The 20,121-nt window shown below is 40.9% G+C and overlaps 1 protein-coding gene across 1 annotated transcript in view; it reads right to left on the bottom strand.

The window, feature by feature from the left end:
* UBXN7 (UBX domain protein 7) overlaps positions 1-20,121 on the bottom strand; it is a 31,387-nt gene that overhangs the window by 7,487 nt on the left and 3,779 nt on the right. The window contains exons 3-10 of the mRNA XM_076341829.1: positions 18,837-18,904; positions 15,772-15,837; positions 13,672-13,784; positions 7,321-7,467; positions 6,825-6,915; positions 5,564-5,691; positions 4,749-5,142; positions 3,917-3,996 (exon numbers count right to left, since the gene is read on the bottom strand). Coding sequence (XP_076197944.1) covers positions 3,917-3,996; positions 4,749-5,142; positions 5,564-5,691; positions 6,825-6,915; positions 7,321-7,467; positions 13,672-13,784; positions 15,772-15,837; positions 18,837-18,904 — 1,087 coding nt within the window. The remainder of the gene's footprint in view (positions 1-3,916; positions 3,997-4,748; positions 5,143-5,563; positions 5,692-6,824; positions 6,916-7,320; positions 7,468-13,671; positions 13,785-15,771; positions 15,838-18,836; positions 18,905-20,121) is intronic.

Below are 20,121 nucleotides of genomic sequence, written 5' to 3'. Positions count from 1 at the left end.
ACAAATAGACAGGGACAGAGAAATGGAGATTGGCAGAACAGTAGGGGCTACAGCAACAGAACAGGACTCGGGCAGAATGAAAAGTCATAGCTTTTTTAAGAGGGGAAAAAAGACAATATCTAATAAAACAGAAAGTATGAAGAAATAAGGGGGTCCCAACAATACTGTTCACATAGTTTTGGTGGGCAACTTATGCCAGTATATTAAGTGCAAGGAGGTAAGCTAGCAGTATTAAGCTTCTACTAGTACTAATTATTCCAGTAGCTTCCCCTTGCTATTTAGCTGCCACTTCAGGACCACAGCGACCCAGCACTCAGAAGAAAGTGGTAGCAAACAAGCACTTGGCAGTTACTGCCACAGCTCACAGGCAAGTGGCTCGGGAGATCACTTGGGTGGCTGTTCATTTTAGTGTGTGTTCCAGTAGGAAAGCTGTTGGTCATATGGTGCTGACATGACACAGGACGTGGTCTCCCACAACAGCCCGTAGCACTCTTCCTAGTATTTCAGGGGCATCAATGCAGATGGAGCACGAGGTCAAGGAGCTGCAGGAAGACATCAGGATGTTCTGCTGCATCAGGGAAGACGAGCAGGAAAGCAGCAGGATGCTGGCAGCAACACTGCAAGGGCTTGCGGTACAGACAGAATGGGATGACCAGAAGCAAGACTCAAACGCAGGGAGGACAGCAACTTGCAGGACAAGGCACCCTGGAGACTCACAACCTGTGGCAGCAAAACAGCAGCTCTCCCCTCATTTGGAAAAATTAAAAAAAAAAAAAAAAAAATAAGTTGAAAAAACAATATAAAGTCTTGGCAATAAATGGGGAGGACAAACAAGTTCCACTGGGAGACACAACTGGACCCACTGGTCCTACTCAACAGGTCAAAACCAGCAGGGAGAAGCAGCAGTGCACACTGGTGGAGGGGACTCCTTCTGCAGGGGGCTGAGGGACCCAACTGCTGACCTAACTCCGAGTCTCGCAAGCCTGCTGCTTGCCTAGAGTCAAGATCCAGGTTCTCATGGAAAGATTGTCAAAACTCATCAACAAAGCTCAACACGTGTCTGCAGTGCACCCTTGCAGCAGTGACAGCAAACCTGGGCTGCACCAACAAGAGTATGGCCAGCAGATCAAGGGATGTGATTATGCCACTCTGCTGGGCCACACTTGGAATACTGTGTTCAGTTTTGGTCTCTCCACATTCAGGAGGGACAAGGAAAAACTGTCGACGATCCAGTGGAGGGCCATCAAAATTACTAAAGTATAGGTCACGCCTTGGTACATGAAGAAAGGTTGAAGGACTTGGTTTTGTTCAGCCTAGAAAGCAAAAGGCTTGGTGGGAATATCATCACAGTGTTCCAATACAGAGAAGATGAAGGCATTTCTTTCACAAAGATGCACGGTGACAAGAGAAAACGCACACAGTTGCTCCAGGGGAAATTTCATCTGGATATAACAAAGGAATTCTTTACTGTGAGAGAAATTAAACTTTGGAGTAAGTTGCCCAGAGAAGTGGTAGAATGTCCCTTGCTGGAAGTATTCTAAACTCAGCTTGAGAGGGCCCTGGATAACCCCATCTACAGCCCTGCTTTCAGCAGGGGGTTAGACCACATGATGTCCAAGGATCCTTTTCAACCTGGACTTTTCCAAGATTTTATGACTGCAGAACAGCCAGGAAAGCAGCTGCATGGAGATTTCTTCTGGATTCATCAAAATCACACACAAACCTTTGGTATGAGACTATTGCCCCAACCTCCTCTTTTACCTGGACTGTTCTCCAACAGGCTTTGCAGATTACAATGCCTGTGTCTGATGAGGAATACAAGTAAGTGGCTTTGACTTCTTTTTCAGGCAACAAGGATGATCAAAATTCCTTTACAAACTACTGTATTTAAAAACTCAATTAAGTTTACCGCCCACATCTCTCCCCTGCCCCGTTTAAAGGCCAACCTTTCCTGCACACCTTACAACAATTGGTAGACAACAAGTTATTCAGGCAACCAGTCAGCAATGCAGATGAAGGGCTGAGCTGCTGAACAGAGTGAAGTCAGCTACTTAATTGCACACAACGAGCAATCGCTTCGATAAAAAGGCAGTGTTGCCTTTTTTTTTTCTTTTGGCCTGGGGGGGAAAAAAGGGGTTACGGTAATATTGGAAGCATAAGCACATTCTGGAGATAACAGAGTGTAAAGAGGCCGCTCTTAATCGACAACAATGCAATGATTAAAAAACATGTTTTTAAAAACAGCCAGTGTTCATGGGAGAGCAACATCATATCATCAGTTAAAAATTCTAAAGTGCAACTGCCTCCTTAAACAATTTCTTTTTATAGTCCTGGACAGCTTTAAAATGGAAGCAACTAAGGGCTGAAAAAAATCAGCACAGAAATGATGCTCACAAAGAAACATCTGAGACTCAATCTTGATCTGACTGAAATGACTTTAAAAGATCACATGACACGAGCACAAAAGCTGCCTGTTCAGCTCTGCAATAAAAAGGTACCTTTACCCACAAACCTTGACTCACCTAAATTCCTCTGCTGAGTGTAGAGCAGGAGGCAGCAAAGGAAATCACATGCTAAGATTAACTTCCTTTAACTACCACAGTCCATATAAGGAGTCAAACCAGAAGTCAGGATTATCAGCAATATATCAGTATTTCACCTATGTATCACCTAAATAAATTAAGTATTCAGAAGTGCTACATGTTTAATAATACACACAACTTTATGTAACAGACTGCTTTCAAAAAGCAATTAAGATATAAAAGAGTACTTGGAAAAAGATTATACACCGATGAATGCTATGACAAAGCAAGAATGAAGGTCTGAAAGTAAAGGTGGTTCCTACAGTAAGAGTGATGCTCTGACAGTGTTCCTCAGTCTTTATATTTCAGTCCCAGGACTCCACGTGTAGTACTGCAGGCAGTCTACAACCTTACGTTTACACTTGGGTTTTGAGAGATGATGGTATAACAAAGGCAATTTCCCCCCCCCCCCCTTGTATTTTCAAGCAAAACAGTTAAGGATGAGAATATGAGCTTGAGACACTGTATGTTTCCAGAGTGCTGCAGACTTGGTTATAGTCTCATTTTCTGTAAGAGATGTGACACTTTTCTTCTAAATCTGCATGAGATCCTTTTGGAGAGGTGTGCTTTTGCCTCCCTAAGACTTCAATACAGAGCTTTTAGGTTGATTACATTAAAATGAGCTTAACTGGCCACTGTGTCATGAAAACTCATGGCTAATAGGAATATAGTGTCCTCTTCACACACTGCTTCCAGATAAGCACCTGCAAAATTTTGATGGAAACGCCATCCACATCGACTTCTCCAAGGTAAACAAGCCCAAAGCATAGCTGAGACACACACCTGAAGCACAGTAATTAAATAATATTGTAACAAATTTGGTTTGGGAGAACTTCCTCCAAAGCCTGTTCTGTCATCCACATCCAGAAGGGAGTGTGGAAGTACAGTGAAAGAGATGGAGAAAAAGAATGAAGAGTTTTGCCTTTGATTTTACCATTATCTGACCACGGGCAACGACTGAACTTTTCCATTTAGGGGGAAAAAAAAAAACCAACACAAAAATGAGTGAGCTGAGAGTATTTTACAGTAATTTAATGATTAACGCAAAAGCCATTTAGAGTCATTTTAGAAAGGAAACTAGCAGTTTTGGGACTAAGGAAGACACTGGAGTGTACATGCAACCCAAGCAGCAATGGAAACATACAGAGCCAGCAGAGTCTGTTGATCGGAAGAGAGGAATGACGCGGAAGAAACACAACAGAATGACAATGCAAACATTCCCTGGATATACCACTTTCACTAGATCTAATGTCAATAGTGCCACTACAGGAAAAGAAGTTCTCCAGTTTCAACTCTGCTGTACTCAAACAAGGATTCTGATTAACTCTACTCACCAGAAGTTTAGCTTGTTCAGGCAGTGAAATTTGTTCCCTCTTTCCATCTGGATACCTTAGCATCAGCTGTGCCTTTGGTCCTAGCATAAAGGAAGTTACTACAAGTTAACAAACAACAAGGCAGCTGAATTGAGCTCTTCTGTAGATTTTAGGTGGCACGCTTTACTGCACAGCATAGCAGGGTTACGGACTGGAGACAAATACAAGGTTCCAGTCTATGAAGATATATTTCTACCACATGTGTTTAAAATATACACATCAAACTCGGGACTCTTTCAAGAGTTAATAGTAGTGACTGAAAAAGGTCAGCGTTCCCAGAGCAAAGCACACTGTGCTACCCCTGCCTTTGAGACCACCCCACTCTGCTGCACCCCAGCTCAGGCACTGCAGCAAGGAACAGAGACTCTGAGGAATCGTTTGTATTAGCCAAAGTTGCAATACTAAAACTCAGCCCAGACTCAAGGCAGCCAAGCTAACGGAGCACAAGGTGGGGCTGATGTTATTCTGCTTCTCCCTACCATACTGGTAGAAGCCCTGTCATATGCACCTGCATTACACTAATGCATACTTTATTTGTGGACAAGGTCTCAAACTAAGAAACTTGAGCTCAGTGACTAACACAACTCTGCAGTTTGTGACATCGCTATGCCAAAGTGGTGCTGCTGGCAAGGTGAATTGCTCAAACGTCTGGTGTCAAGGAGGGACAGGACAGAAGAAAAGATTAGCTTTTCAAAACAAGGGATAAAACCATTCTTGTCAGCTTATTAAGATTTTCAGGAAAAAAAAAAAACAAAACACAGGTCACTATAAAAAAAAAAAAGTGACAACTTACCATTCACATCTAGGCCCTGAAACGTACTTTCAGGCTTGTCAGTTGACTCCTCCAGTATCCCTGCATCAATACAGGGCAGTATTCTGTGATTTGATGTAGTCCCAGGCTCAGTCCTTGCAGGGGGCTCAGGCTGAGGCCTCCGGCTCTCCTCTTTTTTATACCCCAAGTCCTTGTGTGGAGACTTCCTCAACTTGGCAGGATTCTCCGATTCCTCCTCCTCCTCAGACCCGCAAACCGAAATAAACTCTTCACTTCCAGAAAAAAGCTCCGACTCGGACTCCTCATCTGACCGACTCTCCTGCTTGGTCTGCGAGGAATCAAAATGCGTCTCCTGTAATGAGGCTCTGATAGCAGCTTCCAATTGGCTGTCCTCACTGGCATCAATGAGACTCTCCTGTTGAATACAGACATAAACACAAATACATAAAAATCACTTTTAAATATGTACTGAAAATCAAGAGGACATCAGTCTTCCAAAGAGAAGCTACTAAAACAAACAGCATGGAAAGCTAGTCATGCTATGACTATTTAATGACTTCTCCTTGGAGTTTCGCATGGAGTAATATATGTTCCTTCCACACATGCACAATTCTGTGACTGCTAGATCCAAAACAAACACTAAAAGCACAAACTGCAGAACAAAAGTAGTTATCATGGGAGAAGGCACTCCCTGGTACACCATATTTTTGCATGCTCTTGCACTAACTCATTAAGTCTGTTTATACTACTGAATGGGAAATCAGTACAGCTAGATGAAGACAGACTAGCATGCTCCTTCAGGTTTCTCCAGTCCTCCTAGAGGGCCTCATACTTACTGAACGAGAGCACTTTTGGGGAGGGCTGGTAGAATGGCCATCCAGCTGTCCATGCTCACTCAGGAACCCAGTCACTTGGTCCAAGAAAGAAGACACATCTAGCTGGTGCCACTCCACTAGTTTCTGGCCTAGGGAACAAAAGGTGTCATGAAACATAATTTCAGCAAAAGATGGCAGCTTAGCAGTCAAACACACCAATTCACTGCCATGCATGCACTCTTCAAGAGTCCATATTTGTGGAACTGCAGCTTCCTACAGGCTACCACCTGATAATTATGAAGCTTCCTCCTTCCACTCCCTTGAAAAGGTTTCACTCATGGACAGACATAAATACAGACCCTGTTTATTTCCGTTCTTTTCTTTTTATCTGTGGGAACGTGTGCACAGAATGGTGAATTAAGCTTCAAAATGAAAAAAGCCAAACCACTAAGTTTATGAAGAAGCACTTCTACATTCTTGCCTGCTTTGATTCTACACCTTGGCAAACAGCACAGTAAAGTGCTAAGAAGAGTATCCTAACTTCAGTTTCAACATTAAAAAAAAAAAAAAAAAAAAAGGTTTTGGGTGGTTTAAGTCAAATATCAAGAAATCTCAGCTCTGATTACAGACACTATTACTTCAGTCCTGAGAAGCAGGAGACCAGACCATTAATATAGTTGCATTATATGATGATAAAAGAAGAAAGGGTGTTGGGATACAGAAGAAAAAGTTACAATTTCAAAAGAGCTGGAAGGGGAGGTAGAAGTTTGATTGTTCAGGTAAAAAAAGAAACCAAAACTAAAGCCAAAATGGTATTTCAAAATTAAGATGCAATTTAATAAGTCATCGCTGAGCCTCACAAAGCTACTGTGCAAGGAGCAGGAAGCAGATTCATGTAATGCTTATAAATATTGTAGTTTATTCATCACATGATTTCAAGCAGTTTTTAAAAGGACACTTAAAAAAAATTAATTTCAGAGTTTTACCACCAGGTGGTACTATTTTCACTTTCTAAGCAAAGTACTCGCTAAGCTATACCAAGTACGATAACCAAATACACAAAATTCCAGCAAGCCTTGGGAGTTTTATTCCCTTAGTTCCTCCAAAACATACCGCTTCACTTCTTCAGGGACAACAAGGTCTCTCAGAGAGCAAAACAATGTAACTGAAATTCTTCAGCTGAATGTAACACATACTGCAAAAGATGGTATTCTAGCCTACAACTGTCAGTCCTTCTCACGGGATATATAAACTGCAGGTTACCAACTGTCACTTCTCTTACCTGTCCTGGGATCCAGGATGGAGACATAAGGGAAGTCTGCTAATTTATAAAACTGTATGTACCTCTGTCCTTCCTCACTGTCATGGTATACCTACAAAATACCACATTGGAAGCAAATTACTGGGTGGAAAGGGAACACAAACAAACTGTACCTTGAAAATGTAGTTTTTCTCTATTTTACAGTATACGCTACAAATGGTACATAGAGTTCTCAGTAACTCTGCCAAGCTGAAAGTACGCCTCTAACACTCCATGTATTAGAAGCTACGTGGTAACATCTTGAATGCACAAGTGAAAGGCAAGTTTATGCATTCAAATGCATATCCATGAACTACATCTACATCCATAAACTACATCTCCATGAACTACTGCACCTTTTCTGCAAGTTCACCAAGAGAACTGCAGCAATGCCACTTTATTTGAAGAAGTCTGTTTTTTTCACTGCCCCATCTACCAGGACACCAAGTTACCCACACGGCCCCATTAAATTTCTCACCTGCCAAAAAATGAAATGTTCCCGGATTATGTTCTTCACAGCCTCATTGCTCCAGACATCGCGGTTGAGACACTGACAGGCAAAATCTTGCACATTCTGAATGTTTATCATGAGCCATTTGTTCTGCATCTGACCACACTCCTTGGCCTGTAAGTAGAGAGAAAAGCTTCATTAGCTAAAACTGAAGAGCCAGACATAACCAATGCCAGCAATGATCAGTGATGGCTTCTAACACTGTCAGATTTTTTCACCAAAACCCTTTCACAGTGAGAAAGATGGACAGTGCTAGTGAAAAGGCATCCACAAAACAGAAGGCAGGGCTGAAAGATCTGCTTTAAATGAGACTGGTTGAATTACAGAATCACATCGATGAACAGAGCTGCTGGATTTCAACAAGCCAAGCACAGAGTGGGGACAGCAACTTGGGGGGGGGACACAGGGACACTGAATAAAGTATTTGTTCGGGAAAGAGTGTAGTCAATCACACTGATCTGACAACAAAGGAAAGACCTGCTCATTCTAAAGATAAACCTGTGGATCATCTTCTATTTAAGTAGGTTGCATAATTGACAGAGGACTTGCATTAATTCAACAGGACCCCCTCTCTCCGTGTTTTGTTTTTTCTCTCCAAGTTTTGAGTTACTCTATTACTGTGCAACTGCCGAACTAGGCATCCTTTTTTGATGCTCGGTTATCCAGACTGCAAGTGGGGAGGAAGACAGGAAGGCGCAGGAAGAAATCTTACTGGTTTGAGTCACAAAGCAGGCATTGTCTGATTGCTTGGTTGCAAGTTAATGGTAGGAGTTTGATCAAGAATGTAATTCTGATCGCTGAACTGTCATACCTGTTGAAAAAAAGAGGGCTATATCAACAGCAGGAATGCTCTTACCACCTGGAAAGACTGGAACTAGCATATGAACTCCCTTTCCTTTTAAAAAAGAAAAAAGGATTTATAAGTGTGTTCACCATCCTGCTGGTAATGCACTTAACAGCAAATTCAAGGAATTAGGATGTTATGCAAGATTTTGCTGTTTTGGGCAATATTTTGTTCCCCAAACCAAAGTTTTTACTTCTAAAATTAATTTTAGCCAGTGCACTTTCGAATAGTCTGCCTATCCAATGTGTGATAGACAGACACATGAACCCCACACACTTAGCTTCACGAAGTGAAGAATCTCAGTCTACAAAATTAATCTGAATGGCCAAGTGACCTGCAGAGCCGATTTTTATTTTACTCAAAGGAAAAAAATGAATGTAGAAGCATGGAACAGTCCTCCTATTCTCGCAAGGGACCTCACGCTAACTACTTACCACTAATATTACCATGTCAGAATCCAGTGCTTGGTCACCAGGAGAGAGAAAAGTGGGGCAGGTGACACCTAAGTAACTGGTAAGGATCTTAAGTATAGTCATTACGCTTTTATTTAAAAGACTTGGTTTGAGCTAACTGTGGATTTTGAGAACTAATTCTAGGAAATCAGTTTAAGACGAGGCCTAGAGGTACTGCCCAAGTTTAAAGGCAACAAAAATCTTTATGTTATTTGAGTCAATTGGATTGCCTTAGTCCTGTGTTCTAATGTAATCCATATTGGATTAAAAGAACAAACTCAAAAATATACAACTAGAAAGCTGGAAAGTGCATGTTGCTCTTCTACACTTACTTTGCATATTTTTCAATATTAGTGAAAACCTGGCTCTACCTCTCCTCTGTCCAGCTAAGGTCCTAGAAAGGATGCAAGTAGGAAATTCCACACAGAACATTTGCAAAGATGAGTTTTCACCTGTAGAGCAGGTATAGGTTTTGAAACTACTTTTAACTTCCTTCTAAAACCAACAGGCTTCACATTTAACATTTAAAAGGACACAGTTAAATTGCTACCATCTCACACACACACACCTCTGCTCTTACACAGCTACTGGGGTTTTTCTGAGGGGGTGGCGGTGGGTGGAAGGAGAAAAGGGTGGGGGGAAGAAACACGGTGGGTTTGGAGATTATATTGGTGGGTCATTTTGGTAAGTGACAAAAGAACAAGGGAAGGCTTAAGAACTGGCTTGCATATTCCAAAAGCTATGTCTGATGGCTTTAGATCCACTGTTTCCAACATCAGCTGCCCCCCATTTCTCCTCCTCCTTCTAGGTATAAAGGCCAGCGCCAGGCACTTAAATAGCACACAGATAGGGTAAGTACAGAACCACCACTCTTTGCAAACATCTCTGTTCAGGATTCAGCAATCAGCAGAGTATGAACTTTCAAAGACAGAGGCAATGGATCTCAGATACAACCAGCCAGACGCAAAAACCAAAACAAAACAAAACCAATTTGTCCTAAGTTTACCTTTACCTGTTCTACCCATTCACATTTTTCATCACTATGACAACTTATAGCAACAAACCAGCAATCTGGTTAGACAATATGTGAAAGAAGTCTTGTTTTACACCCAGTACTGGATCTCACTGGATAACCTCTAGCTCTTGCACTACGAACAATAACATGTTTTCCTCTCATCTGACTTTTCTGAACCATGTATGGTTTATAAATGTTGTGGTGGTTCTTCCTTTCTCAGCTTTGTTGAAATGCACTGCTCCTTTAAGTCAGCAGAGAGAAACAAGTAAGTGGAGCCAGCATCTTGAGACCTTCTGGACATCTGCTAATTAAGCATGATTCAGTTTGGATGATACAGGTGACAAAGTCAGAGCACGAGATTATCTAACAAGAAATATCCTATCTGCTACACTTACTCTTCTTGTCTGGGTGAGGGCATACATCCTTTCATCAACCAGCCATTGCTGTGCCAAAGGTGCATCTGCAGGCTATGCTTATGCAAACAGCCAGTCTAGAAGCACCTTATGCAAAGACAGTTGCACCATTTGAGTGCAATGACTAGATTAGCTTCCAAACTATTGCTGCTTGCTACCTACAAAGAAAAAAATTCAGTATCAGCTGTAAAGCAGGGAGCAGCTAGAAAAGGTTTAACTTGTAAAATGAGGAAACTTCATATAGACAGACTTGAAACTCTGCAACATTACATACGGTCACTTCACAGAAGTACTAAAATCCTAATGAGTGTTAAGCACAGAATTGCACACACCAGAACTATCTCCTCCCTAAACAAGAAATGTAAACTAAGTCAATTTGGTGTATACGCCCCACAAATTATCTCACATCATATGCATGAAGAGATGAACACCTGCAATTCTTGAAAGCAGTCTTTGAGATTAGAACAAAACCATGCTGTTCTTTACAAAGCATGTTTGGTGTGCAATTTATTTATTTATTATACTCTAATGATTTATTCCTAGAAGACTCTACATTAAGGACATAACTCTGAAGCTTAATACACATTAAAGCTCAATATTACAGTCAGGAAACAACAGTTACAAATCCTTTGTGCAATCTTAACTGACAACAGCTTAATCGTATAATCACGCAACACTACTCAAATACAGACTTTTTAGTGACAATGTGTATTTAAGCTCTGAAAGTTTCTCTGAAATTTTCTAGTAGAAAAAAAAAGGCAATTCAGGTCAGTATCTCGCTGGCCCATCCGTTGTTTGCCTCTGGTTTATATAGCCCCATTCTACCAGTCACTAGGTAACTAACATCTAGTGGCTCATGTTCAAAAAGCCTGCAGGATTAAAAGAAAGTCTTTTACAGATTTTCTGTATCAAATCTTTTTCACCACATTTTTATGGTGTAATTTAGCTAATCACGCACTTAACTTTACAAGTATAGTGATCATAAGTTGTTCTGTATGTGAAGCACACCGCTTTTTCACAGATCACAAGTTAAAAAAAAAAAAATCAATGCCATTCAACACTTGAAAATTTCTCTTCAATGAAGTTAATTTTCACCTACTCTTAAAAGCTAGTATTACTGAGTTAAAATGAAATGGCAACTTACTGCACCTTACTGATAACAAAGTTTCTTTGTAATTGAAGAAAAATGAGATTTCTCGGGGAAAACCAGAGATAACTAAATCTACTTACTATCAAAATCAACCTTAAGAGTACCCAAAGAGGAGCAACAAAAGATGAGCAACAAAGATACATGAAAACCTTAGTAAGACCAGATGCCACCACTCTTGCTAAGCCTGAATAAAGTTATAAATTCTAAATGATTCTATGACAAATGTACATGGCACAACACTGGCAGAATGTTCTTGCACACCCCTCCAGAGGTTAGAATATACCACACAACAGTAATAATAAGAAAACCCCACTTAGATTAACACTAAACTACAAGAGCATCAAAATGACAGTATTTAGTCTTTAGTACTTTGGAATGTGATACAGGTCTCTGGTTTATTATATAGTTTATATATGTTTGTCTAAGAGTACAGAGAAGGGAGAAGCTAACAGCAGCTTGCTAGACATGAATTTTGAGAGACTCTGGTCACTGGATTCACAGGAGGCTGACATTGTCCCAGGCTGAAGCAGAACAGCAGTCTACAGTCATAAAAGGTAAAATGGAAGGGGTAATGGTCAACAAATTGAGAAGCTGAAGGTTTTTATTGCAATGAGGTTGAGGAGCATCAGTTTGAAATGAAGGGTATCCCATGGGACAAGGAACTGTACAAGAACACAAAAAGGTGAATACCAACACCAGAAAGTGTACATGTCTTTAGATGTGAGTTACTGCAAAGAACAGAACAAGGTGTGTATATACAAACCCCTCTCCACCCCTTTTTTTATTTACAAGACTGAATAAGAATGCAGACACTTTAGGACAATCAAATCTATCAATCAGTTATTTCACCCTCTGAAACTACTTTTGACTGTGGCGGATGCCACAATCAACGTTGCTCAAGTCTTGATATGTTTTCAGCAAGACAGGAGGAAAGACTAGCACACATCTCAAATTCCACAGCAGAGGTCAGAGGGCACTCGCTGACTGTGTATGTTCCAGTCTGGAGCACAACTGGCTGTTTTCATGTGAATTCCCTTTACTGTTGCCTTTAACCACACATTCGCTTGGCTCACAAACATCTCTGAACCACAGACCCAGTAGGTATCATCAGTTGGAGGACCTGACACAACCTTGTTTGAAACAAACCCTGAACCACATATCACAAGGCAGGGATACCTCAGCACCAACTACTTCAGTCCGCTCGTCTGCTTCCATTGCACGAAATTACTTGCTGAGGCAGACAGCTATTCTCCATCAGTGTCCTTGAAAGGACATAGTGTTAACCTGGAATTTTGTTAGATTAAACATATGGAGAGCACTGTCAGAACACAGGAATTAGTGACGAGCCAACTGATCCCTGGTGATTTGGGAAGCATAAAAAGAGAGATGAGGCCAACAGGATGACAGCTGGAGACCCAATAAAGGCACACAGCATTTCTCCAAAAATTCTCCAGCAGTGCTCTAGTATTTGTGCACAGCAGTAGAGGGAAATGTGAAAAGAATGTAAATAATATTTCTATTCAGCTCATGGAGTCAGATCTCCAGCACTGTTAGCAGCATCTGTATTGCACCATTTGATCGTTAGTTTGCATTCTCATGAAACCATCACATAATAATCAACCTCAGCTACTTAAAGATGACCAGGTAGAAGTTCAGTAGTAACTGCAACTTCTGAAGAATATCTAGAAATTATGGACTCAAAAAAATAAAAATATATACCAATTTGCATATTCTCTAATCATTAGTTAAGTCACTGATTCATATCATAACAACTTATGACTAGACCCACACATGCCTACACAGACAGGAAAGGTGACACCTAAAATTATTTGAAGCTAACAGTCCCCTTCTCAGGCAGACAATCTCTTGGATACTTTTTCCACCACTACCAGATGCAAAAGAGAACCGCTGTGATTTTATACAAGAGCAAGACCTCTACTGAAGGTAACATCGTGCCTTCATGACAAAGCCACACTCAAATACTTCTACTAGCTCAGGTATCAGAAACCACTTAACCTATAACTCCGCCTGAGCTTCTTAGCAGGGCCGTACTGCAAACTATATAGCCCCTTGCAAAGTACTTGCTCACCTATCAAAAGCAATCTTACTTCAGCTTTTCCTGTATCGTGCTATACAGAGATACTTCAAGGGATGCAATTTTTCCATTTTGACCAGCCTTCTTGTGCACTAAAGTCTTTCATCAAGTGTGATTTGCCACACTGACACTGAAACATAAACAACCTGGTCTATCATCATTACTTAAGTCCTTCAGTAAGTCATCAACATTTCCATATGCAGTCCATCAAATATTTATCACTATATGGTCCTTTGTAACTTTCTGATCATCCGACAAATGGATCCATACATGCCAGCAGCCTAACACGAGGCTTCCACACTGTACACAGTCATCACATAAGGAATTGCACCAAAATTCCAAAACTTACCGTTTCAAAGCTGCCTTTGTGCATCAGATCAATGGGAGGCCTGAAGAGGTCTGCTAGAGTAGTGAGTTTCTTATCTACTGCTCCTCCATTTCGTAGCTCCTGTTCCTGTCGAACTGCACAGCCCCAAGAGGAAAGGAAGCTGAATTAGACAAAATACTCACAAGATGGATTTATTATTGGCTATACACTCATACACAAAACTTTGGCACTAGAGTCACAAGGTTAGACCACACTGAACAAGATTAGCTGCTATATAAGGTAAGAACCCCGCTTGCCTCAGCTTTCTCAAGCACTGGGCTTTTATTTCACTTTTAAAAAACATCTTAATAATGTGAGTATCAGCAGAGGGGGTCACATGCCAGTATTTGAAAACAAACGAGCAAGAAAAAGCCATGACTTGTCCCCAGTGATGCTTCTAAAAGGGGAAACTGAGCTAGATTGTAGCATCATAACTTCTACTTGGAATATTTCTATTCCACTGTTTCTATTTCTTGACTGTAAGGCAATTCCACAGAAAAAAAAAAAAACCACAACAGACTTAGTTTACACAGAGAAATATCTTTGGATGTTTACATTAAATATCTACTCTTCCCACAATCAGCTCAGGATACCGCTGTCTCTTTCAGGTGAATGGGTTTTCAGACTTGTTTATCCCCAAGTACCACACTTTGAGCATGTTTCTTTTAGTGGTATCAATTCCATTCAAAATAATACAGAACTTATTTCCTACATACACATGACCATACACAATAAAGGTAAATCACAGCACTTGCTCACCTAAAAATGCAGCAATACAATATATTTTATGGACCCAAGTCAGCTGAAATGGGCAATAACTATCCCATGACCAAAAACTTTCCAGTAGTGAAAGGAGCTGTCAATGGGCCATAGTGTACAAACCATTTTTGAGCAGACACTGGATCCCCACAGGGAAAAAAGCATCCCTGTGGAGCAGGCCTAGGAGTCAGGAAATAATCTGGACTTTCATGGCCAGGGCCACTTTTTCAGAGATAGCCAGACAGTGATATTCATCTATTAAGTTTTACCAAAAAGCATGATAAAGTTTCATCATAAACCCTCACAATGGTTTTACATATGTGCATCTCTAAATTTCTTACAACAGAGTGGAGATGATGAGAAAAAATGTAAGGGTATGATGCTACTATAAATGGTGTATTTTCATTTACTCAGCTGCCAGTGACTTCAGTGCTTGACAAGTTCATTATTATTGGAAAACCCTGATCAAACCTGTCAGGGGAAAGGAAATGATTATGAATACTTTCAGCTGAGCAGCCAACAGCACCTAACTACATGGGAACCTGGTCCACAGTTAAACATCTTGAACACTCCAGCAACATTAGCAATAACAACTGCACAACAGCTCTAACTCAGCTGTGAAATACCTGGTGTTCTGCTGTCAAAGAATCCTATCCTATAAAACTTAATGGCTTAAATAACAGCCAATGCTTTGTCATTTAGAGATTCTGCATATGAACAGATAGACAGTGGCGAACAGCAATTAAATTCATGAGAACCTTGTGTGTGGCCAAGGAAGAAGTCTCAGGGCTACTCAAATTAATTCAAGTGCCAGCACGACCACTGGCTAGCCAAGAAAAATCCAGTGGATGAACTTAATTTCTACATGGGTATTAGATTCTTCCCCCTTTCCAATTCCCCCTAGAGCAGAAAAAGGTGGTTTTTTGAGAGTTATCAAGAAAATATTTGCCATACCAAAGCAGATAGAATATACTGTCTGCAGGTTTTATTTATGTCACACGGGCAAGTGTTTGGACCAGCATCCTCACTACCTGTTTCATATATCCATTACTCAGCACTCTCCCTTCAGCCATCCCAGAACAAACTAACAACCTTAACTGCACCACAAATGTGGAAGACACATATTAGCAAACAGTACTGACACTACAACAATGAACAGCCTAATAATGTTATTAAAAAACCCAAACTTTTGCTATAAAGTAGGCAATTTAAAACCATTCAATGACTGAAAGCTGTCATAGCCTACAATGGAAACTATTTTTCAATCTTACTTGCATTAAAAAAAAAATAGAACCTCCAGCTTACTGATCTGTAGACACTTACTGGTTTCTGTTTGAAAATCCCGAAAGCCATCAAATATTGAGCGCGCAGGTCTGCGTCTTTTAGGAGCTTAAAAAAGAAATTCAAGAATTATTTCAAAAGTATACTATCAAAAGAATTACATATTAGTACTTTCCATCACACGTGTGGGAAAACAGAATAGGAACCCAAAGCATGAATGATGTGGGAGTAAGGTCATTAGGAAGGGCTGGAGGATGGGAGGATGGAAACAGGTAGTTTGTAAGACCCATTTCCTAACACATCCTCCCTCCAGCAAACCTTACCCGAGAAACAAAACATGTATCAACAATACACAGAAGTTTAAAATTAGCCCTTTCTGATGGGCTCACTGAGGCCCATCAGTATGTAGTGGAAGTGCTGTCACAGCATCAACATAGCACAATTCCAGTCAAGATTTTTACAAAAGGCCTTCAAGTAGATGAAAAACTTCAAAGGATTAAACCCCATGGGAGAATATTTTATTTTTGAGGAACCATATTTGTTTTTTCCACAATGCATTTCTATTCTTTGCTAATCCCTTCTCCAGATCCCGTCCCAACTTCTTGGCTGGACTGGCAACAGCCACACTCTTCCATTGGATCCAGTATCACTATCTGCAAGGAAACCTTCAGAATAGATTATTTGCAGCTGACAGAGACGGCAGCCCAGGCAGATAATTGGAATAGTACCTAAAAGTACCACTGAAGTCCTATGGTACAGCACAACCACTGTACTTGGGATACAAACCAAAATTGCCTGCCAAGACTTATTCCAACTATTTATCTGCATTACTATTAATTGAAAGCAGAACAATTTTAAGATAGAACTTTCAAAGCCTAATTGTTACAAGACATGATAAATAATAAACAAATTAAACAGAGTAATATAAATACAACATATACCCACCAGAAACCTGTAATAAGAAAAATCATTCACGGTGAGAAAGCACGACCTCCGCACATGTCACAAAACAAGTACCTCCAAAATCTGATTTTAGAGACCCTTCCGATTTTGCACCCATAGTGCATGCAGCATCTTTCATCTTTCACCGTGTGACACACCAAGGGCATAAAGAATGGTACACAGTTCTTGTTCCTTGCATTTTTCTCATACAGAGTAAGAAGAAAAGAATCAGTGTATCCCGTACAGAATATCATGGAAAAAGAAAGTAAGCCTTAATGAAGACATGCTTGTGAATAATGCCTCTCTAACTCCAGTAAGTAACATCTCTTTCACCTCTGAATGCTTAGGCATAAGCACAACCCATTCAAGCCAACTTCAGAGCAACTTAAACTGCAGCTAAGAATAGCAACTGAAGGACCACTTCAGCAAAAGCAGCATTTCCCTTGCCAGGCTTAGTTACAGCCTGGCAGCGCTGGTAAAGATGTTCACAGCAGTCCAGGTAGATGTTTTTCTGATGTCCTTTGTACTGCAAGATGGGACCCATGTATCTGGCAGAGTACAAATAGACAGGGGCATCTCTTCAACTGGAAGAAAACCTAAGCTCATACAACCACCTCAATATGACACTGTTAAAAACAGAAACCGGCACATCCCCTGCTCTGAGGTTAGAGCTGAAAAGGCCAAATGAAGTATCTCTCTGGTTTCAGCTAGCTTGTCAGGCTGGTTCGTGTTAAACAGAAGTGGCATTAGTGAGCATATGAGCACTGGTGGACCAGACAGTGCCAGGAGGGTATTGCTGATCCACAGATCACCTCAGGAGGGCAGTCAGTGACAGCGCGTCTGAGTGTGTGACAGGTGGGTAGAACAGGACCAAGCACTAGGGTCAGCAGATCTTACGCTTGCACTTCTTCAATTCTTGAACCCATAGGAGTCTACAGACATTGTCAAAAACTCTGTTGGGCCACAGAGAAAGCAAGAGGAACAAGCTGGTGCAGTGTCTTCAGAAAGCACTCAGCAGGACATCTTCCTCTGGAATCACCTCTCAGCTTGTGCATCCTGGCTAAAGACCTCTCTGATGTTGAAAAACAGGATCAACAGAAAACCAGTTCCAGAGTAAACCTGGAGCTTGGCCTCCTCCTCCTTTCTAGCACAGGAACTAAACAACAGAAAAGTGCATTTCCTATGGGTATGAGACCACTTTAAAGATGAGCACTTGCATGCTCTTCCTCAATAAAAAGGGGAAGACACTCAATTCACTTGACATGGCAAAATCCATACAGACAGCTAGAAATAGCCTGGTCAACATGAGAAGGACAGAGCCTCACAAGGCTAGAGGAAGTAAGCGTAAAAAGAGGGAGCCCTAGATCTCCATACAGACATGGACACTATACAGAAGGAGAGGATAATGCACCAGGTAAACCAGTCCTGCTACAGAAGTTCCACCCCTGTGCCGCTGTAAAAGAACCACAACAGCTGAGGTTTGAGATTGAGGTTTTGAGATTCAGAACGTTAGTGTATTACGTGAGTACTAAACAATGTTTTAGAAAAGCACCCAAAAGAAAACAGCACTTCCATCACTTGTTTCCTTAGAGCAAAAAAATGTTTCAAAAGCAAAAGTGATAACAGCTTCAGAAAACAAACTAGAAAACGAGCTGCATGGTGTGGCTTAAAGAGCAAATTAAATTCCTAAATGAGAAATGGAGAAAATGATGAGTAACCATACAGTTCAGCCCTTTCTGATCTATCATCTCCCTGAGAAGCATGCATTTGTCCTCTTCATTTTCACTCGTCAGTCAAAGCTCAAGCTTTTATCCCACCACCTTGAACACTTTCACAGCAGTATCACACGGTTCTGAACCCCCAGAACACAGATGTATACTTATCATAGCTAATTGGCTGTTGCCTCACAAAGTCTCATGAAACTGGAGTTAGCAAATTAGTACCACTGGGAACATAGCATCTCTAATGTGCGAGGTTTTCAATAACACTGGTGTATTTCCACGTATGCAATCATGTTACATGGCAGTAGAGTTGCAGCAGGAAAAAAAAAGAATAAAAATACATACAATGCTTTCTTCATATTCAGCAAGTTCTGTTTTTCTTTTGTCGCTTAGCTCATCTCAAAGTAAAGAAAACAAAAAAGCAAAATAAGAACACAAGCCTACCTCCAAACAAGGGCTCAGGCTCTACTAAAATTTCCTGTTTTTGAGGAATTGGAGCTCGTACTTCATCCCTACCAAAGAGGAAGGAAAAAAAAAAAATCAGAGAGATGATAACATTCCAAGTACTACATTAACCACATCCCATTGTGCTCCAAAGGCTCCTGCAACTTGAACCAGCTAAGGATGCTGCTGTACCGTTGCACAGAATCAAGAGATTTGGGGTCAAAAGGGACCTCAAGAGACCATCCATTCCCACTCATGGCACTGAAGCAGGTCTTAGTACACTCTGCATTAAGATCTGGCATGGATGACCTTTCTAAGTCTTGGTAGAAGATTACACAGATCCCTGTGTGACTTGATCCCAGGCTTTGTCAATCTACTATTCAAACATTTTTCTTCTTTAATAACTGTCTTAAAATTTGGAAAAGTTTCTTAAAACTTATCAAAGGCTGCTAATTAATCCACTTGCCACCCTCCTCCCCTGATTATCTACACAGAGGGAAAAAAAAGGTTATCTTCCTTATTACAACCTTTCTTCTGTTGAAAGACTTTTTGCTTCCACTTGAAACTCACAGCCCTCTCTTTTCCAGAGGAAGGAAAACAAGATGGTCAAAATGGCCATTTCCCCCCATTTCTGAAGCAATTCTTTGCTTACATAGCTGGGCTCCCTGACACATCAACAGCTTAGTTACGCTTGCAGAGACTGCCAGATAATCTGAAATTATGACTAGGAGAAGAAAGGAAATCACAAGGACTCTGACACAGTATCACTTACTCAGTGGTGTCACCTGGCCCATAGGTCTACGTGAAGGAGGGCATGGGCTCACCCAAGGAAATCCATTGCTATATCCTGCCTATGAACTACTCCTGAAGTGCCCTCTTCCCTCAGACTCTTTGAATTTGTAAAGTGTGCAGTTTGTGGCTCTTGGCCATGCAGTTTTCAAAAAGTAACTCATAATGTCAGCAAGATGCACTAACCTTGCTATTAACCTCCACATCTTTGATTGCTGTTGTGAAGCTAGTTATTCTCCATTTTGCATTTGCATATTTATTGTTCTCTCTTCCTAGAAGTAACACTAAGCTGACCAGCACCTGGAGGGTGTCAAGTATAAAAAAGAAAGTATTCCAGTAAAAACTTGAATCTTAAGTCACTGATGTGCCAGAAGTTGTCTAGAAATAAGAACTCTAACACCTATAGATACAGAGTTTTAACTTCATTACCTGTCAAAGGTTCAAGCAGGAAGGCACTTGATATCAACTATAAAGGTTAGTACTAGAACAGTTGTTT

Source organism: Aptenodytes patagonicus, chromosome 6 (assembly GCF_965638725.1).
Source record: "Aptenodytes patagonicus chromosome 6, bAptPat1.pri.cur, whole genome shotgun sequence".
NCBI classification, from domain to species: Eukaryota; Metazoa; Chordata; class Aves; order Sphenisciformes; family Spheniscidae; genus Aptenodytes; species Aptenodytes patagonicus.
Note: the sequence above shows the minus strand (reverse complement) of the source record. Positions and strands in the feature narration are given on the sequence as shown.